General features: G+C 50.6%; 1 protein-coding gene across 3 annotated transcripts; it reads right to left on the reverse strand.

Moving 5' to 3' along the window:
• Nucleotides 1-8,338: 8,338 nt before the first annotated feature.
• Nucleotides 8,339-27,389, reverse strand: LOC120384189 (C-C motif chemokine 17-like). Of its 3 annotated transcripts, none has more exons than XM_039502553.1 (3): nucleotides 27,148-27,389; nucleotides 9,274-9,388; nucleotides 8,339-8,736 (listed from the first exon to the last, which is right to left on the reverse strand). In XM_039502553.1, exons 1-3 carry the CDS (start codon nucleotides 27,212-27,214, stop codon nucleotides 8,616-8,618), a joined length of 303 nt encoding a protein of 100 aa, XP_039358487.1. In that variant the 5' UTR covers nucleotides 27,215-27,389; the 3' UTR covers nucleotides 8,339-8,615. The 3 variants fall into 3 exon arrangements, with proteins under 3 accessions (XP_039358487.1, XP_039358486.1, XP_039358485.1); XM_039502552.1 differs by lacking the exon at nucleotides 27,148-27,389 and adding an exon at nucleotides 10,721-10,922; XM_039502551.1 differs by lacking the exons at nucleotides 8,339-8,736; nucleotides 9,274-9,388 and adding exons at nucleotides 24,417-24,803; nucleotides 25,694-25,808 and having other exon boundaries at nucleotides 27,148-27,388.
• Nucleotides 27,390-27,744: the final 355 nt, after the last annotated feature.

The following is a 27,744-nucleotide window of genomic DNA, read 5'->3' on the forward strand; positions in this document are numbered from 1 at the left end:
CCCTAATGCTAAAGGCCCTTCTTCCTGCAAGCTGGGAAGAGGTTACTTCAGGTCAATTAGGGACACCTGAGTCCAATTAAGGGCTGCCTGAAACCTGTTAAAATCCCTCTCCCCTGGGGGGAGAAAAGACAAACTGCTGCAAGGCTGGAGGCAGCACGGAGATGGGCTCCTCCCCGTAGGGGAGACACCCCAAACCCAGTGCCTGTTCAGGGGAAGAACGGACACCCTGGAGCCAGCGACCGGACAACACCTGCCCCAGTGAGGGGGCCAGGGAAAGGAATCCCCTTTTGTGTCAGTGCGTTATAGACTTTTTCCCTTTGTTTGGCAGAGGAGCACTCCTCAGGCCTGCCCTGAGGCCTACCAGGAAGGCTCTGAGAAGCAACCCCCGAAGAGGGAAGACAGATACGCTCCAGAGTGGGCGGCTGATGTACCCTGGGCCCTGTCCCTGCCAGAGGAGGGAGCGCGAAGTCTGGTGAGGCAGAAGGGGCCTTGCCACAGGAGGGAAATGACATGATGGGTGAGCGGGAGAAAGAGAACTTCTGCAGCAGCATTTTGAGAGGATGGAGGAAGGATGGTGGATGGGGAGCAAGAGGAGGAGAAGGTAGGAGCAAAGGGGAACTGGTGCAGAAGCCTGGCCAGTCTCAGCCAGGTGGAGGGGGAGACAGTATGGGGAGCTTGGCTGGGCCCCTCCAGGACACTCCTGATCACGCCACTCCAGAGGGGCCGGAGCGATTCCCGTCCCTGGGACCAGCCCTGGCTGCGCGGCGGCTCAGCCCGGCAGACACGGTCACCTTCCAGCAGGGCTGGTGAGTGCGGCCTGGGGGCAGGGCTTGGGGGAGTGGGTCTGTGGGGCATATGGGGGGGTGCTGGGCTGTGAAGGGGCGGGGAGGATCTCTGTGTGTTGGGGCACTAGGAACTGGGGGTTCTGTGGGGGGTGCTGGGCAGTTGTGGTGGGGCTGTGGGCGGGGGGGGTGTTGTGCAAGGCGCTGTGCATTTGTGGGTGGGTCTGAGGCAGTGCTGGGCATAGTGGGTCCGGGAGATGTTGGGCAGGGGGGCTGTGTAGCGTGGCATAGCCCCCCCACCCCCCCGAGGGGAAGGGACATGCTGGCAGGACAGGGCCGGCCACTGTGCAACTGGCAACTGCCAGTTTGTAAATAGTGCCCTCGCATTGGGCGGAGCAGGGCCGCCTCTGCCATGCCCCATTGCCCCCATGGGAGCCCACAAATATGTTTGGCGCCGGCCCTGCAAGAGGTTAATCCGGCCCTGATGAGCATGCGAGGGTGGAGCGGTTGAGTTGCAGCATGTCGATAGTAGTGGAGGCTGGGGAGCAGAGAGGGTCACCCAGTGACAAAGAATAGTGAGAAAAGAGAAGGGGACTGAGGCCAGAGCTTGGCGCAGAGAGGAGCAGGAGCAGGTGCTGGTGGAGGGGGAGAGAGGAGAAACTTGGAAGCACAGAAGAGCTGAGGATGAAGGAATGACCAACAGTAGCAAAGGGCGCAGATCGAGCAAGGACCATGACAGAGAAAGGCCTTTAGATTTGGCCAAGAGAAGCTCATTGGACTCTCAGGAGCGGTTTGGGTGAGCAGAAAGGGCTGAGCCAGAGGAGATGTCGAATCAGAGGGTGTGAGCTGCATGGGGAGGGAATTGGGTAAAAGGAGAGGGATGCAATGGGCCAGTCTTTGGAGAGGGGAAAGGGTCAAGTGAGGGTTTTATGAGGGAACCTGTGGCTGTTGTAAGGGGAATGGGAAGGTTTGGTACTAGGCACATCATAGAGAGGATGAGGGAGAGGGAGGGCATGAGAGAAGAAGCTAGTGAAGCCCATGAGAAGGGGATAGGGACATGGGACAGGAGGAGGAGTCAGAAGAAGAGGAACATCTCCAGGTTAAAAATGAGCATGGCGGAGTGGAAGGAAACTGAGGGAAGTTCAGGGGGAATGCAGAGAGGAGAAGGGAAGTCTCACCAGAAAACCTCCATGTTCTCCTTGAGGAAGCTGGGGAGACCATGGGGAGAGAGGGCAGGGTGCAGAGGATGTGAAGAAAGAATCACAAACTGAACGAGAGCCTCCTGGATTTAAAAGGGAGAAGGCTGCTGGCAGGGGGCTGTCTGTGACCAGGCCAGGACCTGGGAACTCCCTCCCCGCTCCCTTGGCACAAAATAACCCAGATCTGTTGACCTTCAGGGTATTCTCCAAAGCCCCTCACTTTCCCCAGCATCTGGGGAAGGAGCAGAAGCTGAGGGCAGGGGGGTGGGTGTGCTGTGCAGCGTCTATCCCGTCTCTGGTTTGGCCTGACCGTTTAAGTATGACTCTGTTTAGTGTCTTTCAAAGGCACCGAAGGGCCCTCAGGAAGGGGCTGTCCTGTTTTCTTGAAAGCCAGCTGAACACAAAGACAGTTGTGATCACATTTTGAACACCTGCAGTCTGCCGTGAGCAGCATCTGGTGCGTGGAGCTGGGCAAAGCATCACCACTTTCTGTCTTCAGTCTGCCCACTGGAGATTTCTCCTTTTCTAGAAATCTTACGGCACACACATAAGGAAAGGAGAGAGAAGAAGTGAGACTGGGTGGCGAAAGATGGGCCAGCAACCCGGGAGAGGATGTTGCCCGGCACAAGTGTTGATGAGCTAGACACGAGGGAGCCAAATGTGAAAGAAGAGCCCAGGGGTGACCGGTCACAGCCGCAGAGAGAGAAGTGATGGTTGGAGTGAACTCAGAAGGGCAAACAGGGGGCAGGCTGGGCAGGGAGGGGCTAGAAGAAACAGGAACTTGGGAGCTTGAGACCTTCATTCAGGGCAGGAGAGGAGGTGCAGAGGTTGAGTGAGATGGGGAGTGTGGGGAAGAAAGGGCAGGGAGCAGGAAACCCGGAGAAGAGGAGCGGAGTAGAGGGGTTGCTGGGAGACAGCGGGGGATAAGGGTGAAATCATGCAGTAGGAATAAGCTTTCTAATGGGCAGTCTTACGGGGGAGCTCAGACAAGCCCGGAGCAGGGAGGGGGGCATGTGGGTATGTGTGTGGGGTGAGTGTCTTCAGAAGACAGAAGCTGAGGGGGGATGAAGATCTGCAAGGCCAAGAGGATGCATCAGCAGGTGAATGCTGAGGCGGGGCATGGAGAGCAGGTGGCAGGGTTCATGGGCGCAGGGTGGGAAGCCAGGACAGGAAAGTGATGCAAGGTGGAGGGGATGGAGGGTGCTGGTGAAACGCCCCCCTCTCCCTTTCAGCAGCTGGGGGTGGGGAGAGACAGAGGAGTGACTGGGGGTGGGTCAGACAGAGCCACTAAGAGCCACAAATCCTCCATGGCGTGATGCCTTAACGCAGCATTGGACTGCCTCTTTCAGGCTGTCATAGCAACGTCCAAGGCGACGTGATGGCACCACATGACCGTCCCAGGGCCAGGCCAGCAAGTCGCACTGTGATGAGTCTTGGCCTCCCTGCACCTCTACTCGATGGCAGCATGGCCCTCTCCAGCCCGTCAAGTCAGGGCCTAACAAGGCTGGGCACTGGGGGGCCCTGTCATCCAGAAGGGCCGGCCGAGGCGTGGGGGCACGTGGCTGTGGGCACAAACCCTGCTTCCCTAAGAGGAGACTTGGGCCTGAGTGCTCGCACGTTCGCTCTCCAGTCAGCGATCCTGAGGCCCACTAGCCCATGCGGTGGGGAAGGTCTTGCCTAGGCCAGCCTGAGTTCTCGCTCGCTCGCTCTCTCTCTCAAACCTATTTTTACATTTCCTGCCATCTGCCACAGGCGCTAGATGCAAATCAAGCTTTGGTGAATTTGCACAATCAAGAAATTCAGTCAGCGATTCCTAGATGAGGAAGGAAAAGCGAAGGGAAGTGAGCGCCGTCTGCACTGCGCACGGCTCTGCATTTCCCCCCTGCACTCCCCTGCTGAAAAGGCCTTTATTTACGTGCCTGAAGATGGACTCTGGAGGCTCCCAGCTGTGATAATGTTGGCCGCTCTTTCCTTGCTTTTTAAGAGCAGGGGTTCCAGTGCAGCCTTTTGGGGCCTGATTCCCAATTAGTCCCACCATTCACATTCCCACTGCAATTTGTTCTCTACTTCCAAGCTCCAGAAGAGGCCATGGGAAGCAGAACACAATTTAGAGCAGCCATGAGGTTGCTCTAATGGACAGCAAGGGCCAGACAGGGCCCTGAAGAGCCAGAGAATACAGAGACTGCAAAGGTAGCTTAAAGCCACCTTCACTGGCCTAACTTCAGCCTCTGCCCCAAGCACAGAAACAGAGGAACTGAGAATCAGACCCTAGGAATCTGCAGGAGCCTTGTAGTCCACAGCAGCTTTGAGGGGATGTAACAACTGCTTCAGCCTGGACAACGACCTGGGAAACATTCAGCCCTGGTATAAGCTAATGCAGCTCTACTGGAGACACATCACGTGCTCCCTTACAGCCGGGCTCATTGTGGCCGAGGAGCACAAGGTGCCTTGGAGGCTGCTTTTTGCAACAGCAGCAAAATGAATGGTGGGAAATTGCATCATCCCCGTTTTAGCAGCTCAGCGCCGGGAAAGGCTGAAAGAAGCGGCCTTGATCAGGAAACCCAGCCAGCGTCTTTCGGCTAAAGTACCAGCTCTTCCGAAAAGTTACCTCCCGAAACCATTCCATGGCTTCCTAGTGCTGGAACTAACCTGAGCGCAGGAGAGGCAGGCATGAGAATGTGACACCGGCAGAGCCCGGTCGACGGCGGGCGGGATCCAATCTGGGGCCTCTGGAGCTTCGTACATGAGCCAAAAGCCATATGGTCTCTCTAAGTGGTCTCGGTGCCACTAGATGGGACAGAACAGCACACCCAGGAGGTGTGTGGGTTACAATAAGGAACCAGGACAAAAAGGCACCTGGCAAGCAGCCAGTGAGTCTCCATGTGCCTGCTAAACCCTGCTCGTCTCGTTACCAGATCGGTTACTAAGCTCCGAGCAGCGACACTTGTGCAAAGGCACAGAGGGCCATAGGGCTGCTGGCCCTTGAGCGCTGGCCATGAGGCATAAGGAGGAAAAGGCCCCGCTTGATTCTCAGAGCCCAGGCTCAGTTTACAAGCCCGGGAGCTGGGAAACAAACCCATGTTTTAATTGTTAACTGAGCACATGTAATAGTGGGTCCCCGAGATGGCAAACCCGGGTATTTTCACAGGTGCCTTTCAGGCCGGGAATGCCCTGCCACCTGGGAAGGGAAAAATCCGACTCCAGGGGAGCCCTATTGTTTTTGAAGTAAAAAGTGAAAGTTAACAAGTGACCTGTGAATTCTTAAAGGTCGAGTAGCTTCTCGGTTTCAAAAACACTTTGTCAACAGGGCTTAACTAGCTGCCTGTAAACACTCCTGGTCATAAAGCAGATCTGTGAGAGAGGCGGTGAGTGGGAGGCGGCTGGGGCAGAAAGGGTGCCTGCAAGTTAGTGGTGAAAGTGAACTAAATAGAAGAGAGGCAGTCCCCTCCCCTGCTGTGTATGTACCCTGGGGAATCATGTTCTCAGCAGCTGTCCATTGCGTCTTCTCTGCATGGTCACATGCAAAGCCAAGCAGCACAGAGCCCTTTGACAAGGGGCAGTGACTTCGACTCGAGCTGCCGGAGGAAGTTGGAAAGACGTTCTGCAGTTTTACATCAGTGGAGGGAAGTGGACGCACGAGGGCAGCAGAGGGTCACAGATGTGAAGGGGGCTGGTGGCGGCATGCGGGGGCCCAAGGAATGAGAATGGGCTGCTCTACCTTAGAAGGGCCTGATGTGGGCAGCAGAGGCTCAGGAATGGCAGACTGATTGCTACAGGCCAAAATTAGTGGAAGCAGCCTCTGGGTGTGGGTGCCCGTGTTGCGACTGTACCAGCAACAGGGCAAATAGTCCAAACCCCCCCCTCTCCCCCCAAAGTGAGCCCACTGGTTTGCTCCCGCCCCAGGCAGCTGACTTCATTTGCCGAGTTGTCGTCCTGTGCTTTCAAAGCAGCGTTGTAACCGCTATTGCTCAGGCAGCACAACCAGCAGCTCCTCTCTGGGTGACACGCCCAGACGTGTACGCGGCATCCTGGCCCCTCTTCTGAGATGATACAGGGAGCACAGCCTGGCCCGGAGCCAATCACAGGGTGTCCTGCTGTTTGCTGCTCTCTGTGAGGAGAGCTCACCAGCAAAATCACTTGCTCTTCGCTCCCTGCCACCAGCACTCCTGACTAGTGTGGTCGCCGGCTCTTCCATGGAACACAACTGTCCAGGGGGTGATAAACTCAGGGCTAGTCTGGGGCCTGGAGGGTTTGGGGGGTGTGTGCAAAATGGGAGTGACATGCAAACACAGCCCTGCCCATCGTGACTTACAGTCGGCCTCCCCCGCAACACCCCTGAATGCTTCTGCCCTGAGACACCCGGCCTGGGGCCTAGTTTCAATGGCATGAGGTACTTCAAGCACAGCTCGGTTCCTGAGAGCGGAATACAGCCCATGATCTTCGAAGGGCTCGATAAACAGCCCAGAGCGCTTAGGGCCTGAGAATAAAGCTCCGACCCCCAGACCGATGCTGAGATTTTAATACATAGAATATCAGGGTTGGAAGGGACCTCAGGAGGTCACCTAGTCCAACCCCCTGCTCAAAGCAGGACCCAGCCAGGGCTTTGTCCAGCCGGGCCTTAAAAACCTCTAAGGAAGGAGATTCCACCACCTCCCTAGGGAACCCATTCCAGTGCTTCACCACCCTCCTAGTGAAATAGTGTTTCCTAATATCCAACCTAGACCTCCCCCACTGCAACTTGAGACCATTGCTCCCCCCGGAGAGGCCATCAGGGGCCGTTCCCTCTGTGCTACACACCCCAGCGAGCTTGCTGTGCTTATGGGGCTTGGGGAGTCTCTTTTCCCATGTGCATTTTGTCACTCCAAATCCTTTCTAAATGTACTGAGGTTGTGAGAGAAAATAGGGCTGGGGGGAGGGCAGGTTTAGCCATGAAGCTGAGGTGGGGGCAGGGTTTCTATCTATGTGGTGCTAATGGGCAGGGCTCTTTCCAGGGAGCTGAGGGGAAGAGGGTCAGTGGCAGGGCCCTGTCCTCATTCTTAAGCACTTCCTGGAAAAGCTCAATTCCCACCTTTGCCCACAAGATGGCAGCGTGGCCCAAAGAACAGGGCATTGGCCTGGGAGTCAGGGGATTTGGGGTCTAGTCCTGGTTTTGCCTCTGACCCGCTGTGTGACCTGGGACAGCCTGTAACCCACAGCAGCTGTGCAAGCAAAGATCCCACTGCCCAGCTGAGTTCTGGAGCAGTCAAAAATCTCCTTTCCCCAAGTGTGTGTGTGTGTGTGTGTGAGGCCAGGGCCTGCTACCGGTCGTGTTTTAACTGAATTACGCCAGCAGCCAGTGGGGTTGATATGAACTTTTCGGCACCTGTCACAGAAATACACTAAGAGGAGTTTATGGCTCCGCCCCAGACCCATGGATTATACAGGGAAGCCAGTTCCTGCTACCTTACAGCTGGGGCGGTGCACCTCTACCTGGCATTCTGCTTTAAACTACTGGGGGTCCCACCTGCTTTGCTGGCACCCTAATCCCATGGGCAGCTCCTGTGGAGAAATGGCAGCTGCTCCTTGTGTGTGTGTGTGGGGGGGGGCAAAGAGTGGAGATACTGGGGGTGCAAAATGAGTGCAGAGGAGTAACTCCCCTGGGAGGTGGGGGTAACCGATGACTACACGCAGGATGGACCCATAAGGAATAAATGGTCCGGCAATGGCAGTGAAGTAGTCACAGCTGGGGAATACTGATCCCTGGCTCTGTTGAAGGATTGGGCTAAACCGGGGGTTGGGACCCATCGGGATCGCAACGTTATTACATGGGGGGGTCACGAGCTGTCACCTCCATCCCAAACCCGACTTTGCCTCCAGCATTTACAAAGGTGTTAAATATATAAACAGTGTTTTTAATTTGTAAGAGGGTGTCGCACTCAGAGGCTGCTATGTGAAAGGGGCCACCGGTACAAAAGTTTGAGAACCAGTGGGCTAAACTCTGTGTCACCCTGTTTGAAGGTAGGTGCCAGAGATGAGAAGCTGGAGGCCGGGCAGCATTTCACTGATCTGTAGCTTCCCCTGAGCAAACACCTCTTTGGCAGGGGAGCCAGTTGCTCAGGGCACGTGCATGTCGTGCCATGAGGAATTGCCTTTGTTTGGGTGGTGGCTTTTTTTTTCTTTTTTTTCTAATTCCTAACCCCTGGCCTGCCCTCTACTGACCTCATTTGCTGAGCAAGAGTGGGAGGTCACAGAAAGAAGCCCCTCCCCCCCACCCTCACAATGAGGCTTCCTGATTGTGGTTCTTTCAATGAATCAGCAAAGTGTAGCCTGTCAAGCCATTAATGCCAACCCGTGAGGAGCATGAACACTCACAAACACTTGCAGTGTAGCAATGAAGCTTTATTATATGTGCGTCTGTCACAGCTTGTGGGTGTTCTTGCATGGACACTTACAGTCTGAAACACAACATAGCTGGCTGTAGTGCACAGTGTGTCCGTCAGTAAGTGCACAGAGCTCGCTCACTCTCTCAGGACTGAGCTGTCTGTCTGTCAGTGCTGAAACAAGAACAGTCCAGTGAGGTATGTGGAATGAAGACAGGAAATGTGCAGAGACAACCGGAGGCAGTAGTTTCTGGCGTGGCTCTGGGGTGGCGTGTTTATCTGTGCTTCTCAGAACGAGGGGTTTGTTTCCTCTTTTCCTGTAAGACCCTGATTGCTCTCTTCACCCAGAGCTTTGAGGGGTCAGCACAGACCTTGCGGCCAGCAACTGTCTCCAACCTGCAAATGGAAAAGCAAGAGAGCTCATTAAAAAGGGGCACCTTTGTATTTTAATTTGGAAACATCTTGCCCTTCCCTTTCCTTGCATCAGTTTCCCACACCCTTGCCTGTCTTGTTGATTTAGACTGTAAACTCTTTGGAGCCGGGACTATAATTTATATACGTATCTACAGCGCCTGGCACATCGGGGCCCTGATCAAGACTGGGGAATTTAGATGCAATTATAATACAAATTACTATTAAAAAGTGCTATACCATTCATCTAGATGGCCTAGAGAGACTCAAAAGCATGAGCTATTTGTTTCAATAATACCCTGCAGCAAGATTAACGATACTTCTCACTTCTGGAGATTACACCGTGTTACTCTCTTTATAAAGAAAACCTCCCATATACAAGAGCGTAACGTGACCCTGTGGTCTCGGTAACCTGAGGTGCCAGCTGGCATCTCAGGCTGACACCTTCTCTGGCTTGCCAGTGAGGTGCACCGTAACAGGGTAGGAGGACAATCAGCCCTGGAGGGAATAGTTTCTACTTACACAACGGCTTGTAAGTGACACTCGCTGGGGGTCCAGTAGAAATCCACCAGTTTAGCAAGCTGAATGGCGCCAGTCACGTGATCAAAGCAACATTCCACGGGAGTAAGTGATATGGCTGTGAAAGAGAGAGTTAGTTAATCCCAAAGCCATTGCATTAGAACGGACTGGTATTGGGATTTCTCAGGGTCTCTGTTCTCCCTTTTAGTCACCTCAGGAAAACTACATTAAAACTGTGAAAAGTGTGGCTGACATTGTCTCCACAGGAGCGGGAATTCCCAGGCTAAGATGCAGTTAAGTTTAAGAATCTCTGTCCATTTTGGCTACTGTACTGGAGACCTGAATCTGAAAGAACACGTTAAAGTTGATGGCACAGCTGCGTATGGGAACACACCTGGGCCACCTGGTACTTCACTGGAGTCATTCTGAGATGCACTATGGCTACAGTGCATTTCACAGCTACACTGCGTTTGAGCTCAGCTCTGGCCATGAGTCTCCAAAGGGGCTAATGATTTCAGGTGTCTCCAGTTTTGGATGCACAACTTGAGATGCCTTCAAGAGGCCTGCTTTACAGAAAGTGCTGAGCACCAACCATCTGAAAACTAGCCCCCTTGAAAAGGTCTCCCTTTGTCTACCCAGAACTTCAGGTACCCAAACTAACTTGTCACTTTGGAAAATATAGATTCAAAAAAGCCCAGCCTTTTACCACTTAAACTAAAGGGAACTCTCCATTAACTGTTAGCAGTATAGGACTCATGACACACAGTTGAATAATACTAATTCCATCCCGTAGGGGGCAATGGTACAAATACACAGTAGCCAGTACTTTATAGTAATTAGAAACAAATTTGCTGAAATGTATTATTCTGGCTTTCCTTCCCTTTATTCTCTAGTACTTAAGGACACTTCCATCTCAACAGATTTTTTCTTTCCTAAAAGCTTGCTCTCTGCTGCTACGTAACCCTCAAATGAAGTCAGAATCCTCTGGCTGTCATGTCACAATTACTTGCCCTGGGAATGATCATAAGGTCACAAGAGGATTATGGCAATCAAATGGGGGACTATCAGCAAGAGGAGATGAACCATTAAACACAGATCCTATTTACATGCAAATCTCATTAATAAAAGAGGACGGAATGAAATTTTAATCTTATATTCAGCCATGTCATAAGCAGGTGTAATTTCCATTGACTCCATTGAGAGCTGGACCTGCTCAGTTCAGGGTTGAATTACGTCTAGTCTATTTTTCTCTACTATTATTCTCTCAGGTGGTTTCTAAAACCCTCCCTAAAACCTCTGCTGCAGGCCACCAACTCCCTAATTCCAGACACTTGGGGCTAGAACCTTGGCTGATGTAAATCGATATAGCTCCACAGATTTCAATGGAACTACTCTTGTCTACACCAGCTGAGGATCTGGCCTCTGCTCCTGTATCAAGGTTCCCACTCACCTATTGCATATTGATAAGAAAGCCCCAGGAGGAAGGCGGCCAGGAGAGCTGTCCTCAGGCTGATCATGGTGACTTTGAAGTGGGTTTCCTTCTGCTGTAGAACTGTTCCTTTCTTCCCCAGGAAGCTGTGAAGTGAGCTCTTGGAGGCAAAGGCAGGCAATTTATTCTGTTTGTGCTGCCTTCACAAGCCACGTGTCAGCAGAGTTCAGAGAAAAACCAACCCGGAAAGTGTGGAGAGATTCCACAGAATGTGCCTGATTTTAACTCATGGGGAAGGAAACCCTGAGAACAGCCCTGGAACCAGAACACATCACTTCTGCATTCTGAGTAAACTAGCCAGCGGTCTGACAGCCTGGCTTCGGCCAGCTTTGGCTACCTCTTGCAGGGTGACCCCCAGTCCTGGATTTCCCGCACAGAAAAGTGTGTTCTGCAGTGCCCAGCCCTTTTTTGGACAGATCAGCAATTTACCTCCCTCGCCCCGTAAGGAAATAATGTTGAGCCGTCTGCTACTTTAACTGGAGTTACCAGCCAGCCCAGTTTAACCATTCCACTGGATTAGTTTTGATTAAAGAATAAAACCAGTTTATTTAACTCCAAAGAGAGAGATTTTAAGTGAGTGCAAGTCCAAGGCATTGAAGCCAGAAATGGTTGCAAGAGAAATACAGATAAAAAGCTTTCTAGTGCTAAAACTTAACTTAGACTTGGTTCAAGATAAAATCTGTATCTTGTGCTTCCAGCAACAGGGCTGATCACATTTCACACCCCTGTTAATTGTGCAAACCTATACAATGGGTGGAAGGGTCTCCCTGACCTCAGCTGATGATCAGTTTATATCCTGGAGGATGAGGACTGATAGCAAGTATAATTTGGGTCCCCTCTTGTGTCACCGCAGATGCTAGGCTTAGCGGCTCCACAGTCTGAACCAAGTGGACATCACCGTGATCCAAAAACCACTTTGTGGTAGGTCATCAGGTCATTAGAACAGGACATAAACTGCAGTGGGGCAGGCCAGGGAAGCAAGGGGATGGGAGTGGGCTGTGAGATTATCTTGCTTATGGAAGGACCTGTGCAATGCCCAGGGGTTAACCCCTCCTGATACCGGTCCAAGGAAGTCAAAGAACAGTCCTGAGAATCCATCCCAGATGTCATAAGGACCCCAGAGATTGCTGGGACAAGAGTTTAAGAGTGAGGCCAGGTCTGCACTACAGACCTATCTGAGTTTTTTGATTGGAGCAAATTCAGTTGTATCTTAGGGCTCGGCTGTAGACAATGGATCATGTGATGTGTCCCGGATGGAAACTGGAGGCATGTAGGTAAATATAGCGGTCAGTAGGTTTCCAGTATAGGGTGGTGTTTATGTGACCATCGCTTATTAGCACTGTAGTGTCCAGGAAGTGGATCTCTTGTGTGGACTGGTCCAGGCTGAGGTTGATGGTGGGGTGGAAATTGTTGAAATCTTGATGGTGGGGTCGAATTCTTCAAGGGCCTCCTTCCCGTGGGTCCCTATGATGAAGATGTCATCAATGTAGCGCAAGTAGAGGAGGGACGCTAGGGGACGAGAGCTGAGGAAGCGTTGCTCCAAGTCAGGCATAAAAATGTTGGCATACTGTGGGGCCATGCGGGTACCCATAGCAGTGCCGCTGACTTGAAGGTATAAATTGTCGCCAAATCTGAAATGGTTGCGGGTGAGGACAAAGTTACAAAGCTCAGCCACCAGGTATGCCATGGCCTGATCAGGGATATTGTTCCTGACAGCTTGTAGTCCATCTTCGTGTGGAATATTGGGATAAAGAGCTTCTGCATCCATGGTGGCCAGGATGGTGTTTTCAGGAAGATCACCGATGCATTGTAGTTTCCTCAGGAAATCGGTGGTGTCTCGAAGGCAGCTAGGAGTGCTGGTAGCTTAGGGTCTGAGGAGAGAGTCCAAATAGCCAGATAATCCTGCTGTCAGGGTGCCAATGTCTGAGATGATGGGGCGTCCAGGGTTTCCAGGTTTATGGATTTTGGGTAGCAGATAGAATACCCCTGGTCGGGGTTCTGGGGGTGTCTGTGTAGATTTGTTCTCGTGCTGTAGCAGAGAGTTTGTTGAGCGGATGGTGTAGTTTCATTTAGTATTCCCCAGTGGGATCAGAGGATAGTGTCCTGCAGAATGTGGTGTTGGAGAGTTGCCTGGCAGCCTCCTGTTCATAATCCGACCTGTCCATGAGGACTACAGCACCTCCTTTGTCAGCCCCTTTGATTATAATGTCAGAGTTATTTCTGAGGCTCTGGATGGCATTGTGTTCTGTACGGCTGAGGTTATGGGGCATGTGATGCTGTTTGTTCACAATTTCAGCCTGTGCACATCTGCGGAAGCACTCTACGTAGAAGTCCAATCTGTCATTTTGACCGTCAGGAGGAGTCCACGCAGAATTCTTCTTCTTGTTGAATTCTTCTTCTTCTCCCAAATAAATCTGTTAGTCTTTAAGGTGCCACCAGACTTCTCGTTGTTTTTGTTGATACAGACTAACACGGCTACCCCTCTGATATATTCATTTCATTCAGGATCAGCACAACCATTGCTCCCAGGAAGAATCAAACTGCTACCCCTATTGATCAGATCAAATAAAATTAAAAAGGAGGATTTGATTCCCAAATTAATAGTTTCAAGTCAAGCAAATTCACCTCCTATAATTATATTCTACACAATAAGTTTGCCACCTTTAGCAGCTCTTTAAGGCATGTTTTGGTAGGGCCTACCAAGGTGGAGGTGAGTGATCTCTTAGCCTGCAGTACAGACTCCACATAAGCTTGGAGAAATCATCTATGTATCTGTCTGACTGTTTCAGACCTACCTGTCCAACACCGATTCTCAGTTTTCCATCCCCCTCTCTTCACCTGGAAAACCAGGAAGGTCTGTGCAGGCAATTTGGAGGAAAAGCTAATTCAAGACCAGATAACGGCTAGCGTCTGATGACAATGATTCACAACTCCTTGTCCTGTCGGTGGCTACAGCTGTCCTTGGCATCACATTTCAGGAAAGATGTGAACAAATTGGAGAAAGTTCAGAGAAGAGCAACAAAATTTATTAAAGGTCTAGAAAACATGACCTATGAGAGAGGATGGAAAAAAGTGGGTTTATTTAGTCTGGAGAAGAGAAGACTGAGAGGGGACGTGATAACCGTTTTCAAGTACATAAAAGGTTGTTACAAGGAGGAGAGAGAAAAAAATTTCTTCTTAACCTGTGAGGGTTGGTACAAGAAGCGATGGGCTTAAACTGCAGCAAGGGTGGTTTAGGCTGGGCATTAGGAAAAACTTCCTAACTGTCAAGGTGGTTAAGCATTGGAATAAATTGCCCAGGGAGGTGGTGGAATCTCCATCACTGGGGATTTTTAAGAGCAGGTTGGACAAACACCGGCCACGGATGGTCTAGATAATACTTAGTCCTGCCATGATGCAGGGGATTGGACTAGATGACCTCTCGAGGTCCCTTCCAGTCCTGTGATTCTATGTGCACCAACATGGAGGTGATGTGTGACACATCACCTTTATATTGGTGCACATAACAAAATTCATGTGGTGGGGGTGGGGGTTTGGAGTGGGGGAGGGGGCTCAGGGCTGGGGCAGAGGTTTGGGGTGCAGGGGTGTGAAGGCTCCAGCTGGAGGGTGCGGGCTCTGGGATGGGGCTCCAGGGCTACAGCAGGGAGAGAGGACTCCCCCCAGCTCTCTCTCCCTGCAGCAGCACCTGGGCTTGGGGGGTAGGTGCCTCTACCCCAGCTGTGGCAGTTCCAGGACTGCAGCGCTTAATAGGTGGCTGCGCGGCCGCACAGCTTAGCGGGAACTTAGCTTGTGAGGTGTCATTTGAAAACAAAGAACTCGCTGCTCAGTGATATCATGGTGAAATATGTGTAGCACCATTGTGTGTAAAGTTGTGAATAGAAGCTGAAATCAGGACTGAAATGTGGTTACTAGACAAGTCTGGGGGTGAACAAGCCTGTTTCTCAAAGACAAAGGACAAGCTGACCCTTCTAGCCGGGTGTCGTCAGAGATGATGGCCAATCACTTGTCAAGTATGGTGAAGAAGAGGTCCAAAAAAAACCCCAAGGTATTGCTCCCTATCGATCGCTCTTTCTTTTTAATCGACGATGACGAAGGAAGCATCCATTTTACTTTGGGAAGAGATCTTGACCAGCCAGTAATAAAGATCGGATACCAGAGCAGTGAGCTCACTGGTTTGTTCTGCTAGGGGAATTCCTCATTTCCCATGTGACCCACGGGTGCAGAGAGTGGGACTTGCTGACTACAGGTCAGTGTGATGAGGTTTGTAAGGGAGCTGCGTTTCAAAGCTCTCACTCCCTTCCTCTGCTGCAGTGGACACACTCAGGGACTAGGATCCTCAAGGCCCGCCAAATAAGGGGAACCAAAGTTGCTGCATTACTGTTCAGGTTCTTACACTGCGCCCATCATTGTGGTATCTGAACACACGAACATAGTGACTAATATCTTTCCAAGGGGGTGCCTCTCTGCACCATCCTGCCACAAGGGGAAAGACTCTGTGCGCATGTTTTTAATTAGTTAGTGATGTTGATTTAGCTGGTGTGCCGCATGAGGGTATGTGGGAAGGCCAGGCTGCCGACGTGTGCTGTGCATTTGGACTGCGATGCGGGGAGGTTTGTGGTGGGTCTTCGTTCCAACAGGAGAGAGGTCCACAGTTGTGGGCCGGCCCCTGAGAAAACTTTGTCTCCTGCACACCCGACCACCACTCTTACTGTGGGCAGCTCCACTGAGCCTCAAGAGAGGAGTTGTGGGGGTGATCGGGGTCTCAGCATCAGGATTTCCTGCAGGTGTCTTGGTCCCAAGCCAAGCAGAGCTTTGGAAATGAGGACAGAAGCCCAGATCCTCAAAGATATTGTTAGGAATCCAAAAAACTTGGAAGCTCTGGGCCAGAGACCCTACCCTTGGCCCTCAGTTCTACAGGAAGTGAGGAAGGGAGGGAGGCCAGGTCTTCTCGCCAGGATGGGACGCGCTCCCCTAGCCACCCAGAGATGGTGCAACACTTTGTTATAGAGCTGGGCCCTCTACGCACTCCGCCTCTGTGAGGGGTGCAGAGGAACTCCTCGACGGTGAGCTGATTGTAGGGTTTGTGGGGACACGTCCTAGAGCAGAGGTCACCCTGCATGCTGCAGAGCCTTTGAGATGCCTCCTTCTGCCTAAGAGCACAAGCTCTGTTTGATTTTAGCAGCTCTTCCTCCCCCGGTGTGGCTATCGGTCAGTTGCTGCACTGGCTGGACGCCTCTTTTGTTACCTTAGGGCTTGGCTACACTTGCAAGTTGCAGCGCTGGTAGAGGCTTTCCAGCGCTGCAATTACACCCTGTCCACACTTGCAGGGCACAACCAGCGCTGCAACTCCCTGGCTGCAGCGCTGGCCGTACACCCAGGTCTGCTTGGGGTATAAGGGTTGCAGCGCTGGTTCTGCAGCGCTGGTCATCAAGTGTGGACACTCACCAGCGCTGTTATTGGCCTCCAGGGTATAAGGAGTATCCCAGAATGCTTTTAACTAAATTATTCCCTTTGTTTTGTTATGCAGCCTCTCTTTGTTTTGTTGTCAATTCGGAGCTCCAGGCTCCGTGCACTGCACCGGGAGCTGCTTATAGCTCCTGTTTGCTGTCATTAATCTGTAACTACTGTCAACAATGAAATGAGATAACCCCTGCAGGGGTTGAGTGTTTGCTTTGCTTGAGAGAAATGGGGGGAGGGGGCAGAGGGGAGTATGTTGGATGCAGTTTGTTTGCAGTTAACAGTAAGGGGGTGGGAAAATTTTCTCATTTTGCACAGTGTCGGTTCCAAAAATCCACTCTCTCTTCCCCTCCCCCCCCGGTCCCTGTCACACTGCCCCACACCCCCCTCTTTTGAAAAGCTCGTTGCTGACACTTGAATGCTGGGATAGCTGCCCATAATTCATCACTCCCAACAGCGCTGCAAATGCTACAAATGTGGCCACACTGCAGCGCTGGTAGCTGTGAGTGTGGCCACACACCAGCGCTGGCCCTGCACAGCTGGATGACCAGCGCTGCAACTACCAGCGCTGCAGATTTGTAAGTCTAGCCATACCCTTAGATTGTGAAGCACAATAGAGTTGTGTAGCATCGGCATCGTGCTGGCAACTGAGCTACGGAGTCTGAAAGGTTGCCGACCCCTGCTCTAGAAGCTTGAGAAAGTCCCTGCACTGGCTGAGGTTTCCTTTTCATCTGAACGGACCTCTGGAGAATTCTGCGGTGCTTATGCAACAAGAAAAAAAAAGAAACATCCTAATTCTGCAAATAGGGAAGGAGGAATTCAAGGGAAACGTGTTCTGGCTTGGTGAGAGCTGCTTGACCCTTAAATGCAGTGTGGAAAGGAAGGGGCCAGGGAGAATGTGCACACAAGACCATTGTTTCATCCCCTAGCCTGACTGAAACAAAGCAGGGAACAGATACAGCTCTCTAGGCACTTTCTTAGGAGGATACCTGCCGGGTCAGCACAGGGTCAGAAAGATCCCAGCCCAAAATATGCAGGTGACGGAGCCTTAACCATTCAACTCCCTTCTACCTGGGTTTTCTCTCAGTAATGACTCTGAGTTTGATTCACCCCTGCCTATGGGGCGTTTAAACCCCACAGAGAGCCAGGACCTGGCTCACTAATAATACCTAGTAGATCTCACAGTGCTTTACAAGGAGGTCAGTCTCCTAATCCCTATGTATACATGGGAAACTGAGGCACAGAGCGATGATGTGATTTGCCAAGCCTCATGGGGCATTAAATGGTACCTAGGCCTCATGCTGGCATTCTGCATTGTGAATTTCACCCTCTGTCCACCTCCTTTTGTCCATCTACCCTCTGTCTTCTTTCTCACTGGCCACTCACCTGGTCCCCAGCGGCTGCTGCTGTACTTTATGGCTCTCCAAGTGTAGTCATGTATTTTTTGAAAGTTCTTATTGATCCTTATTTAAAAGAGGGGTTGTCAACCCCATGAGTTCAAAGACCATGAGCGTGGCTTGCAAATCATGACATTTTACAAAATCATAGAAAAATATCTATGATATCTATCTTTAGGGAAATATCATGAGATTGGCAATCAAATCGCAAGAGTTGGCAACGCTGCGGAATCATATCCTGTGTACTGCAGTTTCACAGCATTGCACCTGCAGCTCAGTAATCAGTCCGCAGAAACCAGCACAGGGAAGCAAGCAGTCACACTCATGGCAAGAAAATACCTGTGTGGGAGCTCGTGAAGAACTTTTGTTCTTAAGATAATAATGGGCTAGGGCCCGGATGCACAAAACGAGTTAGGCGTTGTGACGCTGACTGTCACAGCACCTACCGTTTAGGTGCTTAGAAGATCACTGCAATTCCCAAGCCGTGAGTTAGGAGGGGGTCACAGCTGGGAATCACCAGCACAGGTGCCTCCCGGCAGGCCGGATTTAGGTGCTGATCTCCATGAGAGGTGTGGGACTTAGCACACACCCCACTGGTCATCATCTCTCATTGGCTAGCTTAGGCAGCCCTTCAATCCCATTGGTTGCAATGGCAGTTAGGAGCCTGAACACCTTGGAGTTTCTGGGCCAATGTCCATTTTCCCAGTGAGATGCTACAGGAGTTTACTCCCGTCTTCCTCCCATGCTGGAGTGTTCTCTAGGAACAAACACCCAGTTAACACATGCCCTGTGACAAGGTCTACCAGACCTTTGTGGCTCCCTACAGGAGGCCCCGGGGCCCTACTATACCCCCCACCCCAGGAAGGAGCAGCGAAGGTGAGTTCTCCAGGCCTGCCTAGAGAGGCCTTACGGAAGCAGCCAATCAGAGCCCAGCAGGCTCAGATAAAAGGCAGGGCAGGGCCTTCGCAGGTCAGTTCCTGGCTGGGACCAGAGCTTCTAAGGAAGGGAGCATCTCTCTGGCCCAAGGAGCTCAAGGGACAACCAGAGCTTGGCTCTAGCTGCATTTCTTAAGCTGGGAGAAAGAGACCCTGAGATCTTGACCCCTAAAGTTGGGGGTGGCGAAAAAGGGGCCATCTGGGAAGAGGCCCAGGGAAGTAGCAGCAATGAATTGAAGTAAGAGGTATGGGGCAGCTGCAGATAGGCTCCCTGGGTTCAAACCCAGAGTAGTGGGTGGGCCTGGGGTCCCCCACGGCCACCAATAATGTGGTGTGAACCCTGAGAAATGGACGAGGCTCATCTGGAAGCCTGAGAGAAGGGCTGAGTTTAAAGGGCCCAGAGCTGAATACCCTGATGAGGGCAGATAGACAGTTCTTGGCGGACTCTTTGCCATTTTGACTGAGTGACCTGGCCGGAGGGTTGAGCCACTGAAGACCTGCCAGCTGAACTCGATAACCCACAGGGGGCACCAAGAGTGGGGAAAAGACTTTGGTCCCACACACAACAGCAGGAGGCACTCAAGAGGTGAGCACCCCCCTTCACATGCCCCTGAATAACAGCCTCAGACCGTTCAGGGTTTCCATTTAGTGTGGAGAAAACCCCACACTTTAATCTTTTACATTCCTCGTTGTGATTTTTTTTCTGCTTTACAGTACAGCTGATACATCCAGGAATTCCCTGTCTTGTATCCCCGCACAGGCCTGATTAAGTCCATTAGCCCTCCCATTGACTCCTGGGGAACGAATTACACTCTTAAAGTGAGTACTTACAAGCTGAAGGCCCTTGGGCCTGGATCCTCAGAGCTATTCAGGTGCCTAACTCCCATAGACTTCAGGGGGAGTTAAGTGCCTAAATACCTTTGAGGCTATTGGCCTTGCGGAATATTAGGTCTCAAACTTGCAGCCCTCTGAGGAAATACCTGCCGATGTCAGCTGCAGTCACTGAGAGTCTCATCAGAGTAAGGGCTGAAAGATTTGACCCCCATATATTTTAAACAAGAGTCAACTTCCTGAGAATGCAGAGCGGGGACAGGGGGCAGAGTCTGGCTGGGAGCGTATCAGTCCATAGGGTGCCACACTTCTATTCATTGCTATGGTTCTTACCCCTTTGTTTGCAGCAGTGATCAAGGTGCTTTCCAGCCACACGAGAAGGGATGGTTCCTGCCCCAAGATGCTCACAGGCTAAGGCTGGCCAGATAGACAAAGGTCAGGGAAGGTAAACAACAGAAGGGATTTTCTACAGAGATTAACCAGACTTGCTGAAAGGAAGAGTGGTCTTTCCCTGGGCTAAGTGATTAGAACAGCATCTGTTTCTGACTCACTGTTATGTCTAGGTGGCCTATTCTCCGTTCCTTGGTGTGGGGAAGAGAATTTCTTGGGCCAGAACCTGATCTCATTTAAACAGATACAAATCCAGAGCAGCCCTATTGAGTCCATGTAAATGAGATCAGAAATCCCTTAGCATTACTTTGATATCACGTACATTGCTCTGAGTTCTGCTCTCCCTCCTACCTGTGTAGCCCCAGCAAAGCTAATGTGGAGTTGCCTGGGTAACCGAGAGCAGAATTTGCCTTGGTATTTGCATATAGATTGTTCATGAAACACTACAACAGACTGTCTTGCATCCGGCACTGATGGCCAAGAAGGAGAAATTATGTTTGAAAGTGAAGTTGGTTCAAGCATTCGCTCTTTGATCCATCCCTCTCTGTGTTTTGCCCAATACTCTGTGTGCTGCCCGCACTCACTAGGGACCTTGTATCTCCTCGCTGTAAGTTATCCCCAGTATGGCCGGGCAGAGAATTGACACACACACATCCAGCTGAAGAACTCTCCCTCCAAAAAAGAGAGTTTAGACGCTCACCTGATACTTCTCCCAACCTTCCCAGAATTTCCTTCTTCCTCCCTCTGTCACTTCATAGAAACCTAGGACTGGAAGGGACCTTGAGAGGTCATCTAGTCCAGTCCCCTGCCTTATGGCAGGACTAAGTATTATCTAGACCATCCCTGACACTTGTTTGTCTAACCTGCTCTTAAAAGCCTCCAATGATAGAGATTCCACAACCTCTTTAGGCAATTTATTCCAGTGCTAAACCACCTGACAGTTAGAAAGCTTTTCCTAATGTCCAGTCTAAACCTCCCTTGCTGCAATTTAAGCCCATTGCTTCTTGTCCTATCCTCAGAGGTTAAGAACAATTATTTTTCCCCCTTCTTGTAACAATCATTTGTGTACCTGAAAACTGTTATCATGTCCCCTCTCAGTCTTTTCTTGTCTAGACTAAACAAACCCAGTTTTTTCAATCTTCCCTCATAGATCATGTTTCTTAGACCTTTAATCATTTTTGTTGCTCTTCTCTGGATTTTCTCCAAATCTTTCCTAAAATGTGACGCCCAGAACTGGACACAATACTCCAGTTGAAGCCTAATCAGCTCGGAGTAGAGCAGAAGAATTACGTCTCGTGTCTTGATTACAACACTCCTGCTAATACAGCCCAGAATGATGTTTGCATTTTTTGAAACAGGGTTACACTGTTGACTCAGATTAAGCTTGTGATCCACTATGACCCCCCAGATCCCTTTCTTGCAGTGCTCTTCCTAGGCAGTCATTTCCCATTTTGTATGTGTGCAACTGATTGTTCCTTCCTAAGTGGAGGACTTTGCATTTGTCCTTATTGAATTTCATCCTATTTACTTCAGAACATTTCTCCAGTTTCTCCAGATCATTTTGAATTTTAATCCTATCCTCCAAAGCACTTTCAACCCATCCCAGTTTGGTATCGTCCACAAATTTTATCAGTGTACTCTCTGTGCCAGTATCTAAATCACTGATAAAGATCCTGAACAGAACTGGACCCAGAACCGATCCCTGTGGAACCCCACTCCTTATGCCCTTCCAGCATGACTGTGAACCATTGATAACTACTCTCTGGGAATGGGTTTCCAACCAGTTTTGCACCCACCGTATAGTAGCTCCATCTAGGTTGCATTTCCCCTAGTTTGTTTATGAGCAGGTCAGTCTACCCCAGGTGGATCGACTCCCTTCCCCTGCTCCCTGCGTCAGCTTTTCTTTCTCAAACCCCCGGATCCCCAACTCCTCCCAGATCCCCACTTCTCTGACAGTGGGTCTCATGTCTGGAACTCCCTGGGCCCTCTCCTCAGATCCACTACAGCCCCTTTGTACCACTCCAACTTAACCACTCTTCCCTGGAGTAGGGCAAATGCTGGAGCAATGTAGAAGTGACATAGCAACTTCATGCCACTTCTCCACAGTGTGGGGGCTGGAGAAAAGTGAAAATGTGTCTTTCTTGCTGCTGGAATAGTGGCCAGAGCTGCCAGGCACAGTTAGAGCAGCCCTGGGGCTGCTGTAATTTATGTCAGGGGTCACTCTGACTCGCAGGTGGCCTCTGAATAATAGAGCCACAACTGATGTAAAGCCCTTGTTCCAACCCCCCCCACCACCACCACCACCTCTCCATCATATCCTGCACTGACCCCAACATGCCTAGGGTCGCTCCAGAGATTGTAGCTGGACCTGAGACCACATACACCCAGGCTTATCCTGGGTTAGATGATTAGTACTGAAGGACTGGGTAGAGGTGCGGTTTGCCAGCTGGCCACTAGGAGATGCCATTTCTCCAGGAATAAGGCATTATGCAGCAAGGCAGCCTGGCTTCCAGCTAATTGGAAAGCCATTTCCAGTCACTAAAGCAATTAGCATGAAAATCAATAAGTGCCTAAATGGCAGTTAATTGACCATCCCTTGCTTAACAGTACACACTTGTGTGTCCCGGTACACGGGCAAGGAACAGGGCTAAGACAGCCCTGGCATCACTACGGCCGGAGGATGTGGATGGCATCCAAAGGGGACAGCGATGACCTGAGGGAGGATTCAGGCTTAGCAGGGAGACCCTGGAGACCCAGGAGAGTTTGCTGCCCCTGATGTTACAAGATGGTCATGTTGGTGTCACTAGGCATAAATCTAGGTAACTTGGGAGGATGGCTCTGGGCCTATGTGAACCAAAGTACCTCTATGTGAAGTGCTTCTGTTAGCCTTACTAAACTTTTGTAACCTCTTGTATTATGTGCTGACTACTGGCAGCTGCAAGGCCGGTTGGTACTAGATGCAGCCAATACTAGATAAGATAGGCGGAAAGCAGATGCTGTAATCAAGGTTATCTGCATGAGACAGTTGCATGAGAAAGTAGCTCCCATGGTAGGAAAAGTACAGATAAAAAGAAACAAAAGGGGTATAAATACTGGGACCCCGCCTGTGTGCGGGTGTGCAGAATTTGAGATTGTAATTTCTCCCTTGCACCTTTTTTTGGGCTCAAATAAACTTGGTTTGCTTCTCCACCCTGGTGTGTTAATAAGTGCGACGCACACCAGGCAACGAACCCCGCTGTTGCCCCTCCTCGGGCCCTTTGGGCTGGCAACAGTCACAAAAGACTTGCTGCCCTGGGTAGGGATCTCCGCCGGAGGCTTGCGTGCAGGATCGATAGAAGTGTTCGGTCCCGTCCCCCTGAGGATTTAAACCGCCTGTCGGCCCAGTCCTTTCTCAGGGACCCTGGAGCTAGTGGATGGCCTGGAAGATTCCCCCAGAGAGAACGCGCGACGCTGGGGCCAGCGCTGGAGCAGGGCAAGCGGGAGCTGCGATGCACACGAGAGGCTGCCGGGGGCAGAGGAGGAAGGCAGGTGACAATGAGAGCGCTGCTCTGTTTGCGTGAGCTGCTTGGCTAACGAATGGAGCCACTGACCCCTGTTGACGTGTGGTGTACTGTGCGTGTGTCACCGCTGTGCAGAGACGAGCCTATCTGAGCTCCTCAGCATCGCGTGAGGGAGCACGGCCTCCTCTCTTATGTTCCACTGACGGCCTGTGGTACAGCAAGGTCATAGGAACTTCCCCTGCAGACCAGACCGGGGAATCCGTCTAGCCCAGTAACCTGCCTTCAGCAGTGACCAGTACGTGCTGCTTCAGATGGAGGTGTAACACCCACAATGCACCTGGCCAGTGGTGCCCTGCTGTGGGCTTCTTTCCCAGACCCACAGGCTGAATCCAGAGGCCCAAACCTGAGAAGTAGTTGGGGCCTGCACCCCTACCGCCACCAATGAGAGCCTGGCATTCTACTTTTAACTGTTGGGGTTTCCACCTGCTTTGCCAGATCCCTAATACCACGGCCAGATGCTATGGAGAAATGGCAGCCCCTCTTTGTGGGGGGGCAAACAGTGGAGAGATATTGGGGGTGCAAAATGAGTGCAGAGGAGTAACTCCCCTGGGAGCTGGGGGTAACCGATGACTACACGCAGGATGGACCCATAAGGAATAAATGGTCCGGCAATGGCAGTGAAGTAGTCACAGCTGGGGAATACTGATCCCTGGCTCTGTTGAAGGATTGGGCTAAACTCTGCGTCACCCAGTTTGAAGGTAGGTGCCAGCGATGAGAAGCTGGAGGCCGGGCAGCATTTCACTGATCTGTAGCTTCCCCTGAGCAAACACCTCTTTGGCAGGGGAGCCAGTTGCTCAGGGCACGTGCATGTCATGCCATGAGGAATTGCCTTTGATTGGGTGGTGGCTTTTTTTTTTTTAATTCCGAGCCCCTGGCCTGCCCTCTACTGACCTCATTTGCTGAGCAAGAGTGCAACGAGCTGCAGCACTGCCCCCTACAGCTGGAGCTGGGAGGTCACAGAAAGGAGCCCCTCCCCCGCACCCTCACAATGAGGCTTCCTGATTGTGGCTCTTTCAATGAATCAGCAAAGTGTAGCCCGACGAGCCGTTAATGCCAACCCGTGAGGAGCATGAACACTCACAAACACTTGCAGTGTAGCAATGAAGCTTTATTATATGTGCGTCTGTCACAGCTTGTGGGTGTTCTTGCATGGACACTTACAGTCTGAAACACAACGTAGCTGGCTGTAGTGCACAGTGTGTCCGTCGGTAAGTGCACAGAGCTCGCTCACTCTCTCAGGACTGAGCTGTCTGTCTGTCAGTTCTGAAACAAGAACAATCCAGTGAGGTATGTGGAATGAAGACAGGAAATGTGCAGAGACAACCGGAGGCAGTAGTTTCTGGGGTGGCGTGTTTATCTGTGCTTCTCAGAACGTGGGGTTTGTTTCCTCTTTGCCTGCAAGACCTTGATTGCTCTCTTCACCCAAAGCTTTGAGGGGTCAGCACAGACCTTGCGGCCAGCAACCGTTTCCAACCTGCAAATGGAAAAGCGAGAGACCTCATTAAAAGGAGGCACCTTTGTATTTTAATTTGGAGACATCTTGCCCTTCCCTTGTCTGTCTGTCTGATTTGGATTGTAAACTCTTTGGAGCAGGGACTATAATTTATATACATATCTACAGTGCCTGGCACATCGGGGCCCTGATCAAGACTGGGGCCTTTAGATGCAATTATAATACAAATTATTATGAGTGTTATACCAGTCATCTAGATAGCTCATCCTCTTGAGTCTCGCTAGGCCATTTGTTTCAATAATACCCTGCAGCAAGATTAACGATACTTCTCACTTCTGGAGATTACACCGTGTTACTCTCTTTATAAAAAGAACAGGGGTACTTGTGGCACCTTAGAGACTAACAAATTTATTTCAGCATAAGCTTTTGTGGGCTACAGCTCATACAGACAGGAGATATTTATCCATACAGAGAACAGAGAGGGGGAGGGATAGCTCAGTGGTTTGAGCATTGGCCTGCTAAACCCAGGGTTGTGAGTTCAATCCTTGAGGAGGCCACTTAGGGATCTGGGGCAAAAATTGGTCCTGCTAGTGAAGGCAGGGGGCTGGACTCAATGACCTTTCAAGGTCCCTTCCAGTTCTAGGAGATTGATTGGTAACATGAAAAGGTGAAAGTATGCGTACCAACTGGAAGAGTCCAATCAATTGATACAGACTAACACGGCTACTACTCTGAAACCTCTCTTTATGATGAAAACCTCCCATATACAAGAGCGTAACATGACCCTGTGGTCTCTGTGACCTGAGGTGACGGCTGGCATCTCAGGCTGACACCTTCTCTGGCTTGCCAGTGAGGTGCACCGTAACAGGGTAGGAGGACAATCAGCCCTGGAGGGAAAGGTCTCTACTTACACAACGGCTTGTAAGTGACACTCGCTGGGGGTCAAGTAGAAATCTACCAGTTTAGCAAGCTGAATGGCGCCAGTCACGCGATCAAAGCAACATTCCACGGGAGTAGGTGATATGGCTGTGAAAGAGAGAGTTAGTTAATCCCAAAGCCATTGCATTAGAACGGACTGGTATTGGGATTTCTCAGGGTCTCTGTTCTCCCTTTTAGTCACCTCAGAAAAACTACATTAAAACTGTGAAAAGTGTGGCTGACATTGTCTCCACAGGAGCGGGAATTCCCAGGCTAAGATGCAGTTAAGTTTAAGAATCTCTGACCCTTTTGACTACTGTATTGGAGACCTGAATCTGAAAGAACACGTTAAAGTTGATGGCAAAGCTACATATGGGAACACACCTAGTCCACCTGGTACTTCACTGGAGTCATTCTGAGACGCACTATGGCTACAGTGCATTTCACAGCTACACTGGGTTTGAGCTCAGCTCTGGCCATGGTTCTCCAAAGGGGCTAATGATTTCAGGTGTCTCCAGTTTTGAGTGCACAACTTGAGATGCCTTCAAGAGGCCTGCTTTTCAGAAAGTGCTGAGCACCGACCATCTGAAAACTAGGCCCCTTGAAAAGGTCTCCCTTTGTCTACCCAGAACTTCAGCTACCCAAACTAACTTGTCACTTTGGAAAATGTGGGTCAGATTCTCCTGATTCAAAAAAGCCCAGCCTTTTACCACTTAAACTAAAGGGAACTCTCCATTAACTGTTAGCCATAAAGGACACATGACACACAGTTGAATAATACTAATTCCATCTTGTAGGGGGCAATGGTACAAATACACAGTAGCCAGTAATAATTAGAAACAAATTTGCTGAAATGCATTATTCTGGCTTTCCCTCCCTTCATTCTCTAGTACTTAAGGACACTTCCATGACAACAATTTTTTTGTTTCCTAAAAGCTTGCTCTCTGCTGCTACGTAACCCCCAAATGAAGTCAGAATCCTGTGGCTGTCATGTCACAATTACTTGCCCTGGGAATGATTATAAGTTCACAAGAGGATTATGGCAATCAAATGGGGGACTATCAGCAAGAGGAGATGAACCGTTAAACACAGATCCTATTTACATGCAAATCTCATTAATAAAAGAGGAAGGAATAAAATCTTAATGTTATATTCAGCCCTGTAATAAGTAGGTGCAATTTCTATTGACTCCACTGAGAGCTGGACCTGCTCAGTTCAGGGTTGAATTATGTCTAGTCTATTTTTCTCTACTATTATTCTCTCAGGTGGTTTCTAAAACCCTCCCAAAAACCCCTGCTGCAGGCCACCAACTCCCTAATTCCAGATACTTGGGGCTAGAACCTTGGCTGATGTAAATCGATATAGCTCCACAGATTTCAATGGAGCTACTCCTGCATACACCAGCTGAGGATCTGGCCTCTGCTCCTGTATCAAGGTTCCTACTCACCTGTTGCATATTGATAAGAAAGCCCCAGGAGGAAGGCGGCCAGGAGAGCTGTCCTCAGGCTGATCATGGTGACTTTGAAGTGGGTTTCCTTCTGCTGTAGAACTGTTCCTTTCTTCCCCGGGAAGCTGTGAAGTGAGCTCTTGGAGGCAAAGGCAGGCAATTTATTCTGTCTGTGCTGCCTTCACAAGCCACGTGTCAGCAGAGTTCAGAGAAAAACCAACCCGGAAAGTGTGGAGAGATTCCACAAAATGTGCCTGATTTTAACTCATGAGAAAGGAAACCCTGAGAACAGCCCTGGAAAGCAGAACACATCACTTCTGCATTCTGAGTAAACTAGCCAGTGGTCTGACAGCCTGGCTTCTGCCAGCTTTGGCTACCTCTTGCAGGGTGACCCCCAGTCCTGGATTTCCCGCACAGAAAAGTGTGTCCTGCAGTGCCCAGCCCTTTTTTGGACAGATCAGCAATTTACCTCCCTCGCCCCGTAAGGAAATAATGTCGAGCCGTCTGCTACTTTAACTGGAGTTACCAGCCAGCCCAGTTTAACCATCCCACTGGATTAGTTTTGATTAAAGAATAAAACCAGTTTATTTAACTCCA

Source organism: Mauremys reevesii, linkage group 16 (assembly GCF_016161935.1).
Source record: "Mauremys reevesii isolate NIE-2019 linkage group 16, ASM1616193v1, whole genome shotgun sequence".
In the NCBI taxonomy this organism is placed as follows: domain Eukaryota; kingdom Metazoa; phylum Chordata; order Testudines; family Geoemydidae; genus Mauremys; species Mauremys reevesii.

Coding starts and splice junctions, on each gene's coding strand:
- LOC120384189 (XM_039502553.1), bottom strand. CDS start 27,214: ATGATCAGCCTGAGGACAGCTCTCCTGGCCGCCTTCCTCCTGGGGCTT. Junction 9,389..27,147: donor TTCTTATCAATATGCAACAG/GTGAGTAGGAAC, acceptor TCTCTTTCACAG/CCATATCACTTACTCCCGTG. Junction 8,737..9,273: donor TGTCACTTACAAGCCGTTGT/GTAAGTAGAAAC, acceptor TTCCATTTGCAG/GTTGGAGACAGTTGCTGGCC.